General features: G+C 33.9%; 2 protein-coding genes across 2 annotated transcripts in view; both read left to right on the top strand.

The window, feature by feature from the left end:
- Positions 1-22860, top strand: part of LOC133187515 (fibrillin-1-like) — a 77849-nt gene that overhangs the window by 17816 nt on the left and 37173 nt on the right. The window contains exons 6-18 of the mRNA XM_061322921.1: positions 4594-4845; positions 8180-8314; positions 8480-8683; positions 10011-10262; positions 10406-10616; positions 11926-12092; positions 13691-13855; positions 14646-14765; positions 14941-15069; positions 17962-18084; positions 18184-18303; positions 20263-20514; positions 20655-20783. Coding sequence (XP_061178905.1) covers positions 4594-4845; positions 8180-8314; positions 8480-8683; positions 10011-10262; positions 10406-10616; positions 11926-12092; positions 13691-13855; positions 14646-14765; positions 14941-15069; positions 17962-18084; positions 18184-18303; positions 20263-20514; positions 20655-20783 — 2259 coding nt within the window. The remainder of the gene's footprint in view (positions 1-4593; positions 4846-8179; positions 8315-8479; positions 8684-10010; positions 10263-10405; positions 10617-11925; positions 12093-13690; positions 13856-14645; positions 14766-14940; positions 15070-17961; positions 18085-18183; positions 18304-20262; positions 20515-20654; positions 20784-22860) is intronic.
- LOC133187506 (uncharacterized) lies at positions 16380-17288 on the top strand. The gene is made up of 2 exons (XM_061322910.1): positions 16380-16526; positions 16780-17288. The coding sequence occupies exons 1-2, from the start codon at positions 16421-16423 to the stop codon at positions 16986-16988; spliced, it is 315 nt and encodes a 104-aa protein (XP_061178894.1). The 5' UTR covers positions 16380-16420; the 3' UTR covers positions 16989-17288.

The following is a 22860-nucleotide window of genomic DNA, read 5'->3' as shown; positions in this document are numbered from 1 at the left end:
TTAAAAAAAAATTCCAGCGAAATGCCAGACTTTTACAGCAGCTTAATACATTTTTATTAGAAAAAATACCATATGCTATTCTTAAATGAATGGGGCTGCTCTAAAACCAAACAAATAACGATGGAAATTATAGTAAATAATTTAGACATCGGGATCGAGATGCCTCTCTCACCTCGATACGGATACGGATACGTATACGGATACGTCAAATAGAACAATCTCTATTGATAACATGGATAAGGGAACAAGTGCTTAGAATTAAATAGTAAAACATATTCCACTCTTACAACTCTTACATTGAATGTGCATGGAGCTAGATGTACACTGGTATCTGGAACACTGACACATGTATATTGAATTGAAGGATATTTTGAAATGACCTTATTCTTCCCAACCCTATAATATACTTAGGTTTCAACTTTAGTATCTCAAACCCCAAGATATTTCAGAGAATTTTGTCAGTCCCAACAGATTTCACTTGTCAAGTTTGACTGTAGATCAGTAAATTCTCTATTTCATTCTAGACCATCTATAACCTGTCTGTAACTGGTGTCTCTACAAAGTACAAAGCAATATCATTTTGTAGATTGAAGAAGTTTAGTATTTTAAGGTCACCTGAACAACTCAGGTTCGTCATTCATTGGTCGTAAAAATTTGAACATTTTCAGCTTCTTCTCTTGTTCCCAAACCAATTTCAACCAATTTTGGCATATCACATCTAAGGGTGAAGGGGAACAAATGTGAATTTCATGGTTCAGACCCTCCCTTGGGCCTGAGAGGTGGGGCTAAACCATCAAATTTAGTGCTATCTTTAAAAAACTTCTTTACTTCTGGACACCAAGCAGTCAAACTGTTGGCATGATTGTAATAAGCAGTGAGTCCTCTACCAAAATTGTGAAATTCATGGTCCCTGGGTCAGGGGTTCTGGAGTGAGGGGGGCTCTATTGATCATATAGTGATCATATAGTGAAAAAGTGTAAATTCTTTGAGAAGCTTCTTCTCTTCCCTTGTATATTTAGCAGACAGACAAGTGCACGGTAATGATTAGCAAAGGTGCCTTTTCTGAAATTCATAGCCCTTGGTTCAGGGGTTCTGGTATTAGGGCGGGGCTCTATTGATAATATGCTAATAAAAATGCATTATTTCTTTGATAACTTTCTTCTCTACTACTGGGTATTTAGCAAATGATTATGATGAGCAAGAGAACATGTACTTCTTTTAGAATTGTGGATTTCATGGCCCCTGGATCAGGGCTTCTAGTGTTAGGACTGGGATCTATTGATTATATATATAGTGAAAATACATAATTTCTTTGAAAATTTTCTTCTCTGCCCCTTAGTATTTAGCAGATAAATTAAGTGCATGATGATGATGATAAGAAGGGTTCCTCATCCAAAATTGTGAAATTCATAATCCCTGGGTGAGGTGCTTTGATGTTAGACATTGGTTTTAGTGGTGGCTCAATTTTCCTGGAATTCATGGGTACCTCTCATCCACGAATTAATAAATTAGGGTTACAAAATCATGTTTCCTTTTGTAGGTATACAAGAAATATACATTATTATAACAGTAACTTGATCCGAAGAGTCAACTTGACATGATACGGCTCTTCGGATCAAGTTACTGTTATAATGATAAATTTATTATATACCCCCCTTACAACTAGCAAAATATAGTTTTAAAAAAACTTTTGAGATCAATTTTTATAAGATTTTTCCATTAAACAAAGCATTTTGTCAAGGAACTTTTTGATGCGCATGAAAAATAACGTCATGTTTCTGGTACTACGTCATCAATTTCAGAGAGGGGTGATATGGATTCAGAAAACCACAGTGTGGTGATCTGGAAAGTCGGATCATACCGTCACGTGATTGTATGAAATCTACAGTAAAATTGAGTGATACACACTTGGGTATATAATAATACACAAAATTACGTCCCCTTGAACCTGTAAAATTTAAGCAATCCACGAAAATTGACCCCCATGAATTTTAATGATTCCACAGTAGTGTACATGCGGTGCACATAATAAAATTCTTTTTAAAAAAAACTTCTCTGCCCCTGACTATTTAACAGGCAATCTAAGTGCATTGTTATCGTGAGCAAGGGTTCCTCTTCCAAAATTGTGGAATTCATAGCCGCTGCATGAATTCTTTGAAAATTACCTCTCTTGGTATTTAGCACACAAATAAGTGTATGCATAGTTGAGCTAGGATATCTTTCCAGAATTGTAAAATTCATAGCTTCCCCAACTTCGTTTGGGGAACATAATTAGGTTACTTTAAGTGCTTAAGATATCTAATATGTGCGCTAGGTTTTAGATTCTTCTCCAATTGGCCATTTCCATTTACTAGTAGCTAACTTTACCCACTTGTCGTAGCCAGTTACTAGTAGCTAACTTAACATATCTCATAAGTCAGGGGTTCTGGTGTTAAGACTGGGCTCTATTGATCATGTAGTGAAAATGCATTATTTGTCTGAAAAATCTTCTCTGCACCTGGGTATTAAGCAATAAGTGCATGGTTATGATGAGCAAGAGTGTTTCTTCTAAAATTGTGGATTCTGTGGCCCCTGGGTCAGGAGCTCTGGTGCTAGGACGAAACTCTGTTGATTATGTAGTGAAAATGTATTATTTCTTTGAAGTTTTTTTTCTCAGCCCCTGGGTTTTTAGTAGATAAATTAGTTGCATCAGGGGTTGAAATTATCGGGAAATACTCGCTAAATGCGAATTAAAAACAGAAATTGCGAGTTAAAAGGGACCTCTGGTCGCCAACTTTTGCGAGTAAAATAAAATCAGTCCTTTTCGGACTTTTTTTTAGTTTATTCCAGGAATGTGCAATAAGCATTGCCTCACACCCGGGGCTACCATTTTTGGGGGTAGGGCTAGTGATTTTATGCACAGAGGTGCCCCACGGGCTAGTAAAAATTAAGATTACCCATGTAGCCTAATACATGAAAAGCACTACAGGTATTTTATTAACTTTTTTTGCTATCAAATTCTCAAACAAAAATTTCTAGGTAGCATGCTCCTGTTGTTCGTAAATCTCCATAATCTTATCCATTTTGCAGTACTACCTGACTTATTTACTTCCAAAAATGATCGTTTTTTCCTAATCCGAATTTCCTCCATTCCTTTGTTTATGGTAAATGCATGTAGATATCCCATTTAATTATTTACGATCACTTAATCAACTAGAGAAAAAGTCTTACACATGTATGTGTTTTTCAAAAAATATATTTCAAGAGTATTTATAGTGATTTAAGATGAAAAAAAAAATGAAAGATAATTTATTTTTAAATTAATTTTTATTTTATTTTCATTCATAATTGATTTATATATGATTCAATTTTTCTAGTGAGAATTAAACTTTAAATTTAAAAAAAGAATGACCTTAAGACTCGGACTTTTTCAACGATAAACTATTTTTCTTTCATTGTTTAAGATACTCTTTTCCCCTACGTTTGAGCTAGTAACTTTACTTGGGGTAGTCTGTGGGCTAGTGCTTGAATTTTTTAATTGCACACCCCTGTATCCGGTCAGATTTCACCTTGTATAAAACGACCTTAAAGGTGTAAATAAGTTTTCTGTGAACTCATTCAAATAATTCCTATGTTAATTACTATGAGAAGAAAAAAATGCTAGTGAAAGTTCAATATTGCTAGTAAAAAAATATTCCACTAGATAAAATTTGCTAGTGGTCAAAAAAGTTAATTTCGATCCCTGTTGCATGGTAATGATAAGCAAGGGTTCCTCTTCCAAAATTGTGAAATTCATGGCCCCTGGTTCAGGTGTTCTGGTGTTAGGGTGGGACTCTATTATATATCAAAAATGCATTATTTCTTTATAAATCTCTTCTCTGCTCCTGGGAATCTATTAGGCAAATGAGTACAATTAAAGTTGCAATGAACATGCACAAGTTTTTTAACAGATTTGTGAAATAATGGACTACTGGGTTAAGTGTTCTTGGTGATGGGCAGGGCTCTATTGATCTTGTAGGAAAATTTGTATGCAACTGAGAAAAGTTATTCCCCTTTGCTTTTCACCTATGATAATTAATCTCCATAGATTATATAACTGATAGGTCAATTGAATACAACAATTTAACAAGAATTTCTATTGTATAATACAAAAAGTACTTCATAGTTTTTATTGGTCAGAAAGACTTGTAAATAATGGATAAATAAAAAATGAGACAAAAATACCATTTCTTTGTACATTAACTGTTTTTCAAAGATCAAAAGAAGCAAATATGGGAGAGGAAATGTGATGGGTTAGCTGTATGTGTTCAAGTACTAATAATGTGTTGTTAAGCCTGCATGGTTATAGTGACAAATGACAGTGCACTAGCACTGGCAAGTACAGGCAAATAAATAGATCTACTTTATGATTTGTTATTAATGAGTACTAAATTAACTGTTGATCCCTGATCATCCTACTTCTCTTGCTTTTAGGCAACAATCTTCATTCATCAGTTTATTTTGTTTTATTTTATACTTCTGTGGATCCTTTACAGTGCTGTATTATACTCAGGTGACCATTAAAGCCCTTGGGTCTCTTGTCAGTTTTAATGTTGTTTGTTTTTCCTCCCCAAGGATCCTCTTTTGGAGACCCCCATGTAAGAACACTGGATGGTCTGACCTATACATTTAATGGACTGGGAGAGTATGTGATGCTGACTATGGTAGAACCAGGAACAAACATCACCCTACTGGAGATACAGACTCGTACAGCACAAGCTGTCAATGCTAATGGAACCAAGATAAATGCCACAGTCTTCCATGCATTTGTTTTCAAGGAAAAGAATGGAGGAGAAGCTCAGGTAGAAGTCAATCTAGCAGAAACAGGTAAGTGCAGATTTCTTTTCTTGATGTTTTAAATATCGGGAAAATAACTCTGTATGTACTAAACTGGAATATTCCTGGTATTATGAAATTTAACAAACAAAAGAGGGGTGAAATTCAAGCACATTTAGTATATATATATCATTTGGGGCTTAATTTGAGACAAATTATTGTTGAAGGAGAAAATTATATAAAGAAAATAGTAATCTATTCTTTCAGCAGTATCTTTTTTGGCAGTAAGGGTCACTCCTCCTTAAGGACTCTCCATACACTGCACACTAAAGAATTCTAATCAGATTTGTTATTTTACCCTTGGGTTCAAACTAAAAAAAATTAAAATCTACTCAATTTGTAATTTATTCACAAACATTTTATCAGGCCAAGGTAAAATTAATAGAACACTTTATTTGCATGTGTTTTCACCATTTAAAGCAACTGTGATTTTTAGCTCACCAGAACTGAAGGCTCAAGTGGGCTTTTCTGATAGAAATTTGTCCATTGTCTGTCATTGGTGGCATTGTTAAATTTTCACATTTTCATATTCTGCTGTAGAACTGCTGTGCTAATTTCAACCAAACTTGCCACAAAGCATCTTTGGGTGAAGGTGATTCAAGTTTATTCAAATGAATGGCCACATCCTCTTTCAAGGGGAGATAATTAAAAATTGGTGAAAATTTAATGGCATCTTTCAAAGATCTTCTTAAGGTATGTCACTCATCAGCTATTTAGAAAAGTTCAGTCTGATCCTTTGACTTCAAAACTATTTATTACAATTCAAGTTTTATAACATATTTAAAGTAAACAATGCAAATTATTTAACATTCAATTAAAAAACTGCTCATAAATTCATAAAGAAGTAAGATTTATGAGGGACTATTTCTTGTGGTGGATCGATATTTAGAAGAAAATTCTCCAAATCTACACATTTGTTAAATTTAATATCTTGGAACTTTAGCCCCACATATTTTAACTTAGAGAATATTTTCCGTAATGATATGCTAGGAATATTAAATTTGGGTCTCAATTTATATTTTTAGAACAAATTTTACACATTCACTCAACAGACTTTGCCAAGAAATGAAGATATATTAAAGAAGTCAAGATAAAATTTACACCGTTTTTTGCCTGAAAATCGCACATTTTGACCAATATCTCAAAATTTACATCACTGACCCTAACCTTTTCTTTCATTACTTTTAACAACCTGATACTTCCAACCGATCAGCACTTAGTCATAAAAAGTTTGATACAAGAAAATAATTTATTGCCTACTTAGATTTTTTATACCCTAAATGTGATACTTTTTTAGTGCAAAAAGGTCACACAATACAGCGATTTTTTTCCTTATATAACTGGTACCGATAAAGGTACCATTCCCAATGCCAAAAAACATTAATTTTTCCCAATTTTGAGACTAAAAATTCCCAATTCAACTGCCAAGCAACAGACTACGATGACGTCGTATTTCTTTTTATATGAAACATTGTACAAGTTGACTAATTGTTTCACTTCCTCTTAAATCGAAAGTATAGAGATTAGTTGTAATATGGCGGGACCTGCGGTGAAGACAGCTCGACAGCGTAGTGTCATACATTTTGACAAATTGAAAGCATGAAAAAACAAGGGACATTGATATGAAAAAACAATAAATACTTGTTTATTCTTTAAAACAGGGAGTAATAGGTAATGAGGTTGTAATAGACGCAAAATATGTTTCATTTGTTTTAAAGACAGAAAATTTTCCTTTGTTCTACATCAATGGTATTCTTCCCAATTGAACCGGTACCGGACCCTTTCCCAATGGGTAGAAAAAAATTGCTGCAATAATTAATGCGCATTAATTTGCATGAATTGTTCAATGATAAGTATTATTCAAACTATTTTATGTAAAATAGGATTATATTTATTGCCATAATTACATCTCATAAAATATGATAAAGATAAAAGTGATTAACCAAAGAGTTACAATTTAAGTGCAAAAAGGTGAACTTAATTGTACCGTAGTTCAGTAAGATGCACACTGGCCCCCCATTTTCTTTGCGATTTTGAGTCATGCTATATGAGTCCTTATTTAAAACATACATGTACTTCTCAAAAAGTCCTTGATATAACCAATTTCACGAGTGACATACCTTAAGAACCACTGGGCCAGAAAAAATTAAACTTAAGTGAAAGCTTTATTACATAATGTAGATTCAAGTTTGTTCAAATCATGACCCCTGGAGCCACAATAGACGATCAAAGTTTTACATAGTAATATATGGGAAAAATTCTTAAAAACCTTATTCTCAAGAACAGCAAGGCATGATTAATCATATTGATATGGAAGTATCCTCAGGTAGTGTAGATTCAAATTTGTTCAAATTATGACCCCCTGGTGTAGGATGGGGCCAAAGTGGATGATCAAAAATTTGCATATGAATATATAGGAAACAGTTTTTAAAAATGTTCTTTTCAAAAACAGAAGAGGCATGATTAAGTCATATTGATATGAAGGCACCCTCAAGTAGTGTAGATTCAAGTTTGTTCAAGTAATGACTCCAGGGGTAGAGTGGGGCCACAATATACGATCAAAGTTTTGAATAGGAATGTATAGGAAACGATCTTTAAAAATATTCTAAAAGAACAGCATAGGCATGATTAGTCATATTGATATGGAAGCATCCTCATGTAGTGTAGGTTTAATTTTATTCAATTCATGACCTCCTGGGGTAAGGTGGGGCCACAATAGGCAATCAAAGATTTGCAAAGGAATATATATAGGGAATAGAACAACAGGGCAATAATGACACAGGTGAGCATTGTGGCCTATGGGCCTCTTCTTTCATTGTTTGAAAACATTTTTCCTAGGGGTGTATGACTGGTACAATTAGGGTAAATAAACACAATATTCATACCTTTTGTTTGATAAAATATTCTAGATGTCCAGAAAATAAAAAGAAAATTGTACATTAATTGGATCATTTATGGAAGTGCTTGTGAACCAAAGTATAATCTTGACAGAGAAGTTTTCCAATTGAAATTACTAGTAGTTCCTACATTTTCTGTGTGTTTAGAGATACTGTAAAGTGAACATACTTTTTTCTTTAGGGTCAAAATCCTGCGGAATCACAATTTCTGTTCAATCCGCAGGAAGAAATTATGTGAATTTCTTGGATTGCCTTTGTATGCCTTAAATGCAGTTTAAGTACATTGTGTAAATTAATCCCATGCATAAAAATGTATGTCTGCAGTATGCTTAGAGATTGTTATCTCTACTTCGTCCTAGTTGTTGAAAGGTGAACAATGGTTTAAAGATGTTAAAATATTTGTTCTATATCATATTTCATTTTTTCAGGCATGATTTTATATGCAGACAGAATAGACATCACCCCACAATTTTATGCCAGTGTCACCTATACATATTACAGAGAAAATTCAATATTTATAACAAAAACAGGAACTAACAGAGTAGAGATTCTCTTCCCATCAGGTACATGTACTTACATTCATGCTTAAATGGTCTTAAAAATTTTATTATATTTGGACTAATAACTGATCTTGGTGTTAATGGATTTCAAATAAACCTGCTGGTTAATTTTCAACTGATGTTATCAATGATTTCAGCAAGGGTACTAAGACTTCTGACATTTTATAGGTATTACTTTTGACATGTCTTTGAATCTTGGAATGTTGGAGTTAACCACTGGTATACCAGATTCATTGTCCTCGACTACAACAAACTTTGGCCTTTTGGGAAATGTGAACGGAGACATAAATGATGACCTGAAAACTCCTAACGGAACTCTTCTCCCTTCTAACTCAACAGAAAAGGAAATCTACCACAACTTTGGAGAGCTCTGTAAGATCTTTGCCTTAATTAATACAATTTATCATATGTGCATGGTGATATATTAGCTTAAGAACACACAATGTTTCTATTTTTACCTAACCAGAGTCTTAAGGTTACCAGGTACAACTCTCTCTTTTGCATTTATGAGTAGTTTGAGGTTCAGTTTTATCAGAGACTTCAGATTATATACTGAAAATCTATTACACCTTTCCAAATCTTTCATTAATAGACATCTAGCTAGCAGGCAAAGTGGGGAAAGTTAGTCATATATTGAAATTTTATTGCATGTATATATATTTGAAAAACAGTTTATTTTTAATTCCTTGACATTTAGCAAGCAAAAGGTATGCAACTGATTAAAGTATGAGCCAAATTCACAAACTTTGAACTTTGTGTGATTCGAGTCCCCATTTGGGGTTAAGTTGACTGTTACTGTACCCTTAAAGCATGTAGGGAACAATCATCATGCAATGTGGCAAGGAACACAGTATCCTCACCAGGGCTCGACATTAAGTTTTTTCCCTACTTGTCCATTCGGACAAGAGACCAAGACATTTACTTGTCCGAACTTCAACTTCACTTGTCCGAAAATTTTTCAATAGAGATCTAATACTGTCAACTTGAAAACTGAAAACTAAAATAAAGTCCTTTACACATGTCATGTGCTTGATTTATTCGTGATGTTATTGATAAATACAACAAACACATAAAATGAAATTTTATCTGACAACAACAAGTGAACCTGTCAACATCAAACAGAATCCAAACTTTTAAGTTCGTAAGTTCCATGCCTTTTCAGTAGTATGCAATTAGTGGACTTGGATCCCGATCGATTGTAAATCGGTTTTCATGTACAGCTTCCGTTTTGAAACTACCAATTAACTTTGAACAGTCGTTCTTTTTATTATTTAGAGAGTCCTTTACATTAAAATGCACTTGTCCAATCTGACAAGTGCACAGCAATATTCACTTGTCCGTAATTTTTTTTTCACTGGTACCGGACATGCGGACAAGCGTTAATGTCGAGCCCTGCTCACAAAATTGTGAAATTTATTACATGAGAGTCCAGAGTTCTTTCTACATGTAGTTTTTCATAACCTTAGAGATAAGTTTCTAATACTCAGGTGACTGTCAACATCTATAGGTCTCTTATTATATCTAGAATATGAAAGATACAAATCTAGCTGTATGGCATAGTTCTTTTTTGCAAAAAAAATCTGCATTTCTTTTGGAAAATCGTGTGCACATTTTCGGATCTCCATGTACCAGAAATGGAGGAATTGGGTTTCAACATTACAAAGTGACTCTCTAATTTTGTACCTGATTTGAATTGTAGGGAGAGTTGATTGTGACAAGTCACTCTTTGTCTATCAGCATGACTTGACTTGTGCCTCCTATCAGCCAACAAATTTTACACCCATATTCATGGAGGACTTCACTCAGCAAGAAATAACCCAAGCTCAAGAGGAGTGTGGGGGCCCCCAGAACTTCAACTGTATTTATGACTTCCTGGCCACAGAAAACAAAGCCATTGCTAATATTACTAGAATAGTTTATCAGACAGCTCTACAAGAGGAGAGAAGTGCAGGTATGAAATGAACAAAATCTGTTTTTAGATGTACATGTTTATGGCTTTTGACAATCAATTTTGCAGATATTTAAATTGAAAATAAATTGGTATCATTTTCTGTAATGCATATGTGAACTAAAACATATTACATCTTTTTGCAGCCAACACTAGGCCTGTCATTGATGGATTGGGTTCTATCTATACAGTAGTTGGTCAGAGCTTTACAATAACAGCCAATGCCTCAGATGTCAATGGTGACAATGTGACTATAGTTATGCTGAGTCCAGTAAATGTGACCTCTGCTACTCTACCTGGGAATGTGTCCTTCTCCTACACCTATACCCCACAAGACATGACTCCTTATGCTGTGGAGTAAGTTCCTTCTGTAAAGACTGCAGCATATAAACTCTGCATGATTGTTTTGTGCCCTTGTCAGTGAATGTGTATGCTTCAATTCGTAATTCTTTAGATATGACTTGCCAAAATTTAATTATATTATATTTCTCCATGAATGAGTCCTTTTTGGTCATACTATAAATACAGGTATATATGATTAGCTCACCTGAGCTGAAAGCTCAAGTGAGCTTTTCTGATCACCCGTTGTCCGTCGTCCGTCTTTCCGTCCGTCCGTCCTTCCGTCTGTCCGTCCGTCTGTAAACTTTTCACATTTTCAACTTCTTCTCAAGAACCACTGGGCCAATTTTAACCAAACTTGGTACAAAGCAACCTTGGGTGAAGGGGAGTTAAAATTGTTAAAATGAAGGGCCAAGTCCCCTTTAAAGGGGAGATAATCAAGAAAATACAAAAATTGGGTGGGGTCATTAAAAAATCTTCTTCTCAAGAACCACTGGGCCAGAAAAGCTGAAACTTATCTGGAAGCATGCTGGGGTAGTGTAGATTCTAAATTGTTCAAATCATGACCCCCGGGGGTAGGGCGGTGCCACAATAGGGAATCCAAGTTTTACATTGAAATATGTAGTAAAAATCTTTTAAAATCTTCTTCTCAAGAACCACTGGGCCAGAAAAGCTGAAACTTACTTGGAAGCATGCTGGGGAAGTGTAGATTCTAAATTGTTCAAATCATGACCCCCGGGGGTAGGGTGGGGCCACAATAGGGAATCCAAGTTTTACATTGAAATATATAGGAAAAATCTTTAAATATCTTCTTCTCAAGAACCACTGGACCTGAAAAGCTGAAACTTATGTGGAAGCATGCTGGGGTAGTGTAGATTCTAAATTGTTCAAATCATGACTCCCGGGGGTAGGGCGGGGCCACAATAGGGAATCCAAGTTTTACATTGAAATATATAGGAAAAATCTTTAAATATCTTCTTCTCAAGAACCACTGGGCCAGAAAATCTGAAACTTATGTGGAAGCATGCTGGGGTAGTGTAGATTCTAAATTGTTCAAATCATGACCCCTGGGGATAGGGAGGGGCCACAATAAGTACTACAGGGGGGGAGAGATCAGGTGAAAAACAGCAAGGCCAAAGTTACTCAGGTGAGCGCTGTGGCCCATGGGCCTCTTGTTAAAGTTTTGCTATATTTTGTTAATATAATTGTTTCTGACCTAAGCCCAAAGTGCAGGGATATCTTGCCATGTAACTTTTTGTTGCTAAGTTATGTAATACAATGGATACCTTTATGTGGATTTCAGAAATACATTACATGTATATTTCAGATTGTATGCTATTGATTCTTTGAATGGAGTGTCCAAGGTACTGTATGAGCAGGTGTACCAGTGTTATAACTGTAGTAACCGTGGCAACTGTAACAACTCCCTAGCAACAAGCACCAGTATCTCATCGTTCTTTATTGTGCCATGTACTTGTGATCTGGGATGGACAGGTAAATATTAAGAGATGTCTGGATAAAAAATGGAAAAAAGAGCATTTCAAAATTGCATAGAGCCTAATCTGTACTGAGTAACCTATCTAGGGAAAATATTGAAAAGGTCACTTCAAAAAGAGGCAAATAATTAATTGCAGGACACTGCAAATATTTTTTTTTTCTTGAATTGGAAGGAGAAATGCTTCAACTAAGAAAACATATAACAAGTACATACAGGTTTTTATGGCATAATGGGAAGTAAAATAAGACTAACAAGGAGGAATTTTTCTGGTTGAGACAGAAATGCCTAAAACTGAATACTTAAGCAGATATAAAGTAATTAATAAATGCTATTGCTAAAGGAGTATTCTACTTAAGTATAGTAGTGTGGTCCCTTTTTACACCCTTGGTTTACCGGTTAAATATTAGCATACGGTATCTTGTTTATTTTCATTGTGTACAACGAAGTATTTCTAATTAAAACATTGTGTATTTATAATGAATAATTAAACATATCAGAAAATACAAGCCTATTTTTAACACCTATCGCACTTAAAAATGCCGGAACATTTTCCCCCGATCAGACCACGGTTTCTCTATTACATGGAAATGGGCGGAGACATTTAGATTAGATACTATAAAAAGATGATCTTGGTATAATATTTTTCTTTCAAAGACGAATTATATGTTCAAGATTCACAATCAATTACAAATACAATTTTCTATTTACAAAACTTTGGGAATAAAAGCTATAACAAGATGAACCAAACAAGTCCATGCTGATCGATATAAAACTGAGTACGTTTCAACTGAGAACTAGCACGTTCACTGGGGGCATTTACCTGTAACGATACAAAAGCACGTGGCTTGTTATGATTCTAAACAGGTCATAGAGAGGTTAATCGCATGAAAATGAAGTCAGCGAAGAGATTCAAAATCACAATACTTTTAATTAGAAAACAGAGAGCACAAAGTTGTTCAACAAAGATATTTTCACTCAACCTTTACACATTTAATATACACATTATATTTCAAACTCGACTCTGAACAAACCTGTGCTCGGTGTTTACGAAAGCTTTGAAGTGTGTACATGTCACTGATTTCTTTTGATATTCATGAAAATCAAAGGATCCTACCTTTAACGCGCAGCTTCGTATGCTGCCTATATCTATTGTTTGACATTTTTAGATGATGATTCAAATAATAAAGACATTAATTGATAATAAAATTTAATTTTTAAACATTTTAATAAATGTTCGAAATTTGACGAGTAACCGGGGACCACAGATAAGCCTTATTGAGACTTGTTCTTTTATGTACTTGATGATTGATTGACTATATTATGTAGAAAGAATTCATATTAAAAAATGAGGAAGCAGTAACTAAGTAAACATATATTGAAATCGAAGTTGATCAATATTGTATCATACATTTGGCAAATATGTTCTATCTGAAGCAAAATTTCAAATCAGGGGTTGACTCCATCAGTTTTCTTGTTAGTAGAGTAGCTCATGACAATTTTCCATTTATGTTTCTACAATATATTTTAAAATGAATGTTACATGTGAAGTTTATTGAAAAAAAAACCAGGCACTTAGTTTACTACGACATCTTAGGTAACTCCTGTGAGATTGATATTGATGGTTGTGCTGGTTCCCCATGTGATCCCCTCAGTAACTGTACAGACAATCCAGCAGCTGAGCACCAGTCAACAGGAAGGGCATTCAAGTGTGAAAATTGTCTCCAGGGATATCAGATAACAGAGTCTTTCAAATGTTTAGGTATAAAGCTTTTTGTATATTCTTCATTTACATGTATAATGATATTTATGAATATGATAATGTTTCTAGTTTACAGAATACTTATTAGTACAACAGTATCTCTTGGTGGTTCTATGTGTTAATATCATTAATGTAGGTGTTCTATGAATTAATTCCCTTATGATGTTCTCAGAAAAAATGAAATAAGTTCATTTTTTTAAACTCAATTTTATTTATTTTTTTGTTTGTCATTAGCTTTCAGTAAGGTAAATGTATTGCAATATGTTCCCGTCTTACTCACATAACTAATGTGAACTGTTTTCATGTGCATAATTAGTTTCTTTCAAAATTACTATACTTAGAAAATTTTAACCACTTTAAAGAGGCTTTTGAATATTTTTTTTTGTAAGTTTAGTGGACTGAATTTCAAGGAACTAAATATTGGGTAAATTACAGAAATATTAAGTCATTTCCATTTACCAAAATGGCTGTCTCATCCACAACCTTTATGCTATAATGGCCATGTACAAGATACTGTAAACTGATTTCATTATTTGTCATTGAAGATCAGTTTTCCTGGTTGAGTTTGAGCACAAAATTAGGTGATCAACATGATCAATGAACTATAAATTTTACTTTGGGTAGAATAGGATGAGGTACCTGTCCACAAATTAATCAATTTTTTTCTTTTCAGAAACTGAATAAAACTTGCAACATAAGACAACAGTATAATTAATACAAGAGCTGTTTCACAGATTAAAAGATCTGAACTTGAAATTGCTAATTTGATTTGTATTGATGAATCTTACAGATGTAGATGAATGCTCCAACAGTTCTCTGAATGGCTGTAACCAGATCTGTACAAACACAGAAGGAAGTTATTCCTGCTCATGTTATCAAGGATACAGATCAGCAGGGACATCATGTTTAGGTGATTATGAGAATTAATTGATTTAAATTTCCTTAGAAAATGTCAGAATAAACATTCATGTGAATGCATGCACTAAATGCTGTATACAATATACTTACATGTTCATAATGATTTTTATTTGTTTGTAAAGTCTTTTTTAGATGCACTTTATTCATTGTTTTGTATGTTTTTCCAGACATTGATGAGTGTACAGAAGGAACCAGTAACTGCCAACAACTCTGTGTGAATGCTGTAGGTTATTACAATTGTTCCTGTTTGGATGGCTATTCTCTCCAGTCAGATGGATTCTTCTGTGTTATACAAAGTAAGTGTCATTGACAGAATTTCTGTTTATCCCTGGTTTAGAAACCCATGGGATCAAAAAACAATTTTGTCAGTCCATTCGATTCTTCATTGAAAGTTTTCACAAGATTAAACTTTATACTTCACAAAGTCAATGTACAGGTCTTGCATTTTGATATATACGATATTTCACAACACATCTTTTTATTTGTAAATACTATAAATTAAATGATGTTATAAAATGTATAACCATTCTTACTGAAAAAGAAAAGATTTTAAAACAAAGATGTACCAAGTTATAGTTACACTATAGATATTAATTGATCATTGGTAAATACACTCAAAGTTTTTAATTCACGAGCGGTGGAGCCCCGAGTGAATTAAAAACTGTGAGTGTATTTACCAATGACCAATTAATATCTTTTGTGTAAGTTACTTGTACCAGAAGACCAATCAAAAAGTTGAGCTAACGTTTTGTACCTCCTACTGCATGCTAGATATTAATGATCAAATATTAACATTCAACACTCAGTGTATGGACCAATGAAAAATCCAGATATTGTTTTGTACTGCCTACTCCTGTATAAAAGCTTAAAACAATTAAAATTTACAGTAGTTTAACAAAAATGGATTTCTTGAATGTTCATGAGATAGATGACATAACTTTGAGTCAGGCTGCAGAATTTATTGAGGCTGAATCAAATTTTGAAAACCTGTCCTTAAGTGATTTCCTTGACATTGATTTCGGAAATTTTAATATATTGTCAATGGAAAATATTGATATTACAAGTTTTGATGTGAAAATAAAAACGGAGAATTCTGATGTGAACTCAGCTGGGTCGCGCTTCGGAGATCTAAAAGAGGAAGAGGAGTTAGAGGACATAAATTGTCTAATTAAGGATACTGAGAGTAAACATACAAGAAAAAACTCCAATTGGAGTAAGAAAACATTTGATGAGTGGCGAGAGTACAGAATAAGCCAGACAAACGTCCCTATACCTGAAATCAAAAATTTTACAGAAAATGATGTAAATGTATGGTTGAGCAGATTTGTACTTGAAGCCAGACGCAAGGATAGAGCACCGTACCCTCCTAACACGCTTTATCAACTTTGTGCCGGACTGATGAGAGTACAGAAAGAAAGCGGAACTTTTATGAATTTTCTAGATGAAAAAAATCCTGTTTTCTTTCCGTTTCGACGAAGTTTGAGTGCAAGAATGGCTGAGTTAACAAAGCAGGGAGTTGGAACAGTAACACATCAAGCAGACCCCATATCTCGTGACAATGAGGAGGAACTCTGGTTAAAGGGAGTGTTTGGAACAGCAAAATCACTTTTATATACAGTTTTCTTCTACAATTGCAAACTGTTTCGGATGAGGGGGACGGACGAACATAGAAACTTAGAGCTGAATCAATTTCAACTGGACAAAGAGCCAATGAGTCTTACATTCTATGGGAGAGCTAACAAAACCTACAAGGGTAAGTTACACTTTCTACTTTTATATTTATATTTTCATTCTTTAGAGTAAATAAATTGTGACAATATTTAAGCGTATCTTAGGCCTACTTTTCAATTATTGTTGCTAAATATCTGAAGATTTTTCTCAATTGTCTGTTTGTTTTATCTTGCAAAAAAGGGGGGGGGGGTCTAAACACATTTGTGACTAAGAAATGAAAAGTTTCATAGGAACGAAAAAAATATAAGAAATTTAAATTGGTATTTTAATTTTAGGTGGGCTGAATCAAAGGCACATTTCTCCAAAAACTATTAAGCACGTGTTTTCTGACCCAAAGCTTTTCCTTATTTACGAGGAATACATTCAACTTGTTCGAATGATTTCTACTGATGAGAATGGTTCTGAACCATTTTATAGGCGTCCTCTGGAAAACAAGAATAACTTAAAAACATTTAGTCAGCAGTGTCTTGGTGTCTGTCAATAAGTTATCAAAGCTTATGAAAAGTATTTGTGAGGAAGGGGGGCTCAAAGGCGCATTCAGTAACCATTCAGGGAAAAGAACCTGTGCAACGCAACTTTATCAAGCTGGAATTCAAGAGCAGGAAATAATGGGCCGTACTGGGCATCGTAGTGTACAAAGCGTAAGAAAATACAAGAGGCCTTCAGCAGAAATGTTGGAAGAAATTTCGAATGTTTTGGAACCACCTGTGAAACGCGTGAAAGTTGAAATGGAGGTGTCCGAATCCACTGAGAGGATGTGTTCTAAATCTGCCTACACTGGTGTTACTGCATATAACAATTGTGTGTTTGAGTTCAAATTTTGACAGTACAATGCCAAATTCCCGAGTAATCAATCATGTGTGTGTTTTTTGTTTTTTTTTGGTAAAATTTGTGAGGTACACAGAAATTAAAAAGAAATGTGAAATTATGTTATGTTAAAATCAAAGTTGAAATGTTTTTACTGCATAATTATGTGAAGTACACAATATAAGACAATCTAAGAAAAAAATTACAAAAATGTGAATTTATAAATGTTTTAATTTGTATTTGGAATAAATTGTATATTTAGTGCAATTGTGCAAAGTTGTTGGTGTAAAATGACATCATTCTTTCAGCAGTTTTGAATGTCCTGTCAAACTATGACTGAAATTGACATCATTCATTCAGCAGATAAGGTCTAAAATTTACACTGATCATTCATTCATTAGTCAAGGTCTTGACACTATGGCTTGATGCCAAAAGTGGGCGTGACTAAAAAAAACTGATTCTTCTGGCAAATACACCACAGCAACATCAAAGTAAAATCTGAATTTACCGCCAGTCCTATGGTACAATATGATAAGAAAGGTCAATAGCATTGGGAGACTAGAGATCTTATTGGACTGTGAAATCATAAATTCTCTGAGGAACATTTAAATGGAAGATGTTCATTCAACATATTTGCTGTCATGTTACAGGTCCACAGCAGTCCTGCACCAGTATGAACTGTAGTCAAGGATGTTCTGTCAACAACACAGGTTCTCCATATTGCTTCTGTTACCAAGGTTACAGTCTGCTGCCAGACGGACAGAATTGTACTGGTGAGTCAATTTTTGAATAAGAAAAATTATCAGTTTTTTCAGCAAACTGTAGACGTAATGTGAAGCTTTAAGTTATGTATTTTCATGTTGCAATTGTAGATGTGAATGAATGTCAGAATAGTGGACAATGTCCCCAAGTGTGTTCAAACACTGACGGCAGTTTTACATGCAGTTGTTTCGTTGGTTACAAGCTGCAAAATGACCAAGTTTCTTGCACAGGTACAGCCATCTTTTTAGGTCACCTGAGTCACTCAGGTGACCTATTGCTATCCGTTCTCGTCCGTCGGCATGCGTCGTGCGTTAACATTTGAACATTTTTAGCTTCTTCTCTGAAACCGCTTAACCAATTTCAACCAAATTTGGCATATAGCATCTATGGGTGAAGGGGAACAAAAATTGTGAATTTCATGGTCCCTGCCCCCCTGGGGCCTGAGGGGTGGGGCTAAAACCACCAAAAATAATGCAATCTTTAAAAATCTTCTTCTTTACTCCTGGACATCAACCAGTCAAACTGTTGGCATCATTGTAACAAGCATTGAGCCCTCTACCAAAATTGTGAAATTCATGGCCCCAGGGTCAGGGGTTCTGGCCCCAGGGTGGGGCTATATAGATCATATAGTGAAAGTGCATTATTTCTTTGAAAATCTTCTTCTCTGCTCCTGGGTATTAAATAAGGTAATTAAGTACATAGTTATGATGAGCAAGAGTGCCTCTTCTAAAATTGTGAAATTCATGGCCCCAGGGTCAGGGGTTCTGGTGTTAGGGCGGGGCTCTATAGATTATATAGTGAAAATGCATTATTTCTTTGAAAATCTTCTTCTCTGCTCCTGGGTATTAAATAAAGTAACTAAGTACATTGTTATGATGAGCAAGAGTGCCTCTTTCAAAATTGTGAAATTCATGGCCCCAGGGTCAGGGGTTCTGGCCTCAGGGTGGGGCTATATAGATCATATAGTGAAAGTGCATTATTTCTTTGAAAATCTTCTTCTCTGCTCCTGGGTATTAAATAAGGTAACTAAGTACATAGTTATGATGAGCAAGAGTGCCTCTTCCAAAATTGTGAAATTCATGGCCCCGGGGTTAGGGGTTCTGGTGTAAGGGCGGGGCTGTATTGATTATATAGTGAAAATGCATTAATTCTATTAATTAATCATTAACTAATCCTGTCTGCTCCTTAGTGTTGAGCTGATAAATAAATTGCTTAGCTATGATGAAGATGGGAGCTTCGAACAGAATTTTTAAATCTTGTGGTCCTAGGGTCAGGGGTTCTGGCATAACGAGGAAGGGGGGGGGGGGCTTTTGATAATATAGTGGAAAAGTGTTAATTCTTTGAAGTCCATAGTTATGATGATGAGGGTAACTCTTTCAAATTTGTAAATTTCTTGACCTTTGGTCTTGGGTTCTGGTGTTAGGGTAAGGCTTTGTTGAATCTGTAGTGAAAATGCATTGTACCTGTGAAATTCTTCTCTGCTTCTGGGCATATCGAAAGCAAACTGAGTAAAAGTTTAAATGATATAAGTAAGCGTATTTCTACCAGATTTTTGAACATCTGGACAATTTGTCTAAGCATTCTGGTCCTGGACAGGGCTCTATTAATTTGTATTCTACTGAGAGAAGTTATTCCCCTTTTCCATTCACCTTTGATAATTAATCAATGTAAATAATGTATTTGAAAGATTAATAGAATAAGATAATTATGCAAGAATGTTTATCGTATAATTCAAGAAGTACTTTCTTAGTTTTAATAATCAGGCAGACCTGTAAGTAATACATAAATAAAAATGAGACAAAAGTAACTTATCTTATTAAAAGTTCTTCAAAGACCATAAGAGAGGTCAATGCTAGAGGTCTTAATATGGGTTTAAAAATAGTACAGAAGCACTAATAGTTTGTTAATAATCTGCATGGGGGACAGATTAGAACTTAAGTTATGAGTTGATACTGAATACTAGACTAATTATTTTGTTGATCCTGATCTTCCTACTTCTCTTGCTTTAGGGGAACAAAGCTTCATCTGTCAGTGTATTTAACTTCTAAATTGTTGTATTATACTCAGGTGACCGTTAAGGACCTTGGGCCTCTTGTTTGTTAAGATGTTTCAATTTTGCTAAGTTAGTTGATATCACAGTATTGTGCCTTTTTATGAAATTAAACTTGTCAGTGGATGATTCTTTGAAGGTTGTGATTCCCTGCATTGGGGCTACAATTGCAACAAATCATGTGACTGTTCCCAGAATGCTTTGCGTTGTGACAGTGTAAGAGGATGTGTTTGTAAGACTGGTTGGACAGGAACCCTGTGTGACACTAACATCAATGAATGTGTGGATCCAAGTTTGTGTTCAGCTACAGAGGTGTGTGTAGACAACCCAGGATCCTACAGCTGTCAGTGTGTCAGTGGATATCAGAGAAATGCTTCACAAATCTGTCAAAGTAAGAAGTAGCTTTTTTTTGTTTATCATTAGATCTCTTCTTTATATTTATATGAAGTAACTTCTTCTACCATACACATTTCTTGTGTATCTAACAATTAGTAACTCAAATCCCACTTTGATCTGTTTCTTTTTCTGTAGATATGGATGAGTGTAGCTCAGCCCTCCATAACTGTACCTCCACAGAGATCTGTCAGGACATACCAGGTTCATTCCTCTGTCCATGTCAAGTGGGTTACCAGAGAAATACCACCTCTGGGGCATGTGAAGGTTTTTTGAAAAGTTTTAATATTTATGCTTCCTAGACCATCAAAGATATTATGGCTTTAAACTGAAGATCCATTTATAAAATGTATAACTGTTTTTCATTCTTTGTATATCAGTATATCTCTAATATTTGTCATTGCTTTTGAACTATACAAGGTAGAGGTTTTATATTGTCTTGCATATCGCATAAATGGTTTTACATGTGGGTGAATTAAAAAAAAAATGACCACCAAACTGAATTTTTTTGGCAAAATTCAACTACTTAAAACATATTTTTCACTTATATCATCATATTGCAAATGCATTCTAGTTTAAAATCCTGAAGTGGCAATAGAATAGACAATTGGATTAAAAAGTTTCAGAATTTTTATTAGTAAAATTTCTTTTGAAAAAAGAAAATATCATTACACCTTAAAAGACTTTCTAAAATACATAATCACAAGAAATTATATTTTTTTATGCTTCAAAATGGTAGAAGGTGTACAAATGATTAAATCTAGACCTTAAATGAGTATCTTCTCTTGTACATGTGACAAAAAATTGGCTTTTTTGATTGTTATTTTACATTTTTTTTCAATTCTGGTTTGAAAAGTTTTAATATAAAAAAATATGAAGCAGTAAAATTCCCCAAATTCACTTTTTTGTCCGTTCAAGTCAATTCTTTAAATCTAAGCCAAAAAAGAATTGTTATATACGAGTTCTCTTACAAAAAATACTAGATTTTGAAGTGACCCTATGTTACATTATTGTGTTGCACTCCTGACATCTGATATGTATTTTATTTAACATTGTTTTAAAAATGATAACACACAATAACCCATTCTTACTTTGTAAATCAATTTGTCGTGTTGATATTTTTCATCGTTTACAGCAGGTTTTTCATATTTTGAAGATCTTAAAACATGATTATTTGCAAAGTGTAATATATATAAAATGTATTTAAAATATATGTGAAATGATGAAAACTAATCTCTGAATTGACTGTAACATTTCTGTAATTTGTTGATAGACATAGTGTTTTGAATATCAAATAGTATCAAGCAGTTTTTTTCAACTTATTTTTTAGTAAAGATAGTAAAAAAGCATCGGTAATTATGAAGCAGTTTTGTTGCACTCCTGACTGCAGTAAAGTTTAAAATTAAAACCATAGAACACAAAAATTCATAGAGTGTTGGCAACATTAAGTGGTAATGAAATTGTGCAATATTTATAGTCCAATACTTCATAACTAAAACAGATGAAAGTATTTTAAATTTGCATTTTATCTGGAATTATACCCCATTTTATGCCAAAAAACTAGCTTAAATGTATATTTAGAAGATAAAATATATTTTAAAGCATATTTCCTTTAGAAGACAATCACAGTAACCCACCAGAAAAATTCTACTCATATTTTTTTCTTTATTTTTATTCTTATTGGATGATTTATAATTCTAACATATTTGTTGCACTCCTGACCAAAAGCAATGGGGCCTTTAAAGTAGAATTGTGAAGTGAAAATTACACAAGAACTTGTTCTGTTGTTTCAGTGAAGTTGAGGAGGAATTACTTGAATTTTATGACAATGTTTTAGTGTGTTTATTTTTAACGTTCATTAAAAAAATCACAAAAAAGATAAAAACACATCTGAATGGATAAAATTGAAAAAGGAAGGATTTTAATAATAAAACTGTCAATAATTTAGCATTAAATTATACAAAAGATCATTATTAATTAATGAATACTTCTAAGCATGAATAGAAGTCTTTTCGTCACACGTACAACTTGAATCTTTAAAAAAAAATGTGTTGCACTCCTGACCATAGAAATATGGATCTGAAGCACAGACAGATCCTGTAATTGATAAATCTAGTATTTGATAAAAATTATGTTCTTTGTGTCTTTATTTTCCAAAATAAAAATCAGAAAATCATATAATGATAATAGTTTTTTCATGCTTGGGAGCAAAACATCAAATGTTGCACTCCTGACATTTTTGGGTATGCACATATACTTGACTCTCATTAATGCTGTTCATGATTTATATAACATTTTGAAGTTTTAAAATGTATATTAGTTATTATTTTACACTTCCAAAATT

Source organism: Saccostrea echinata, unplaced genomic scaffold (genome assembly GCF_033153115.1).
Source record: "Saccostrea echinata isolate AGI-Se365-2 ecotype Australia unplaced genomic scaffold, CSIRO_AGI_Sech_v1 ptg000001l, whole genome shotgun sequence".
In the NCBI taxonomy this organism is placed as follows: domain Eukaryota; kingdom Metazoa; phylum Mollusca; class Bivalvia; order Ostreida; family Ostreidae; genus Saccostrea; species Saccostrea echinata.
This window is presented reverse-complemented; position numbering and strand designations above follow the sequence as displayed.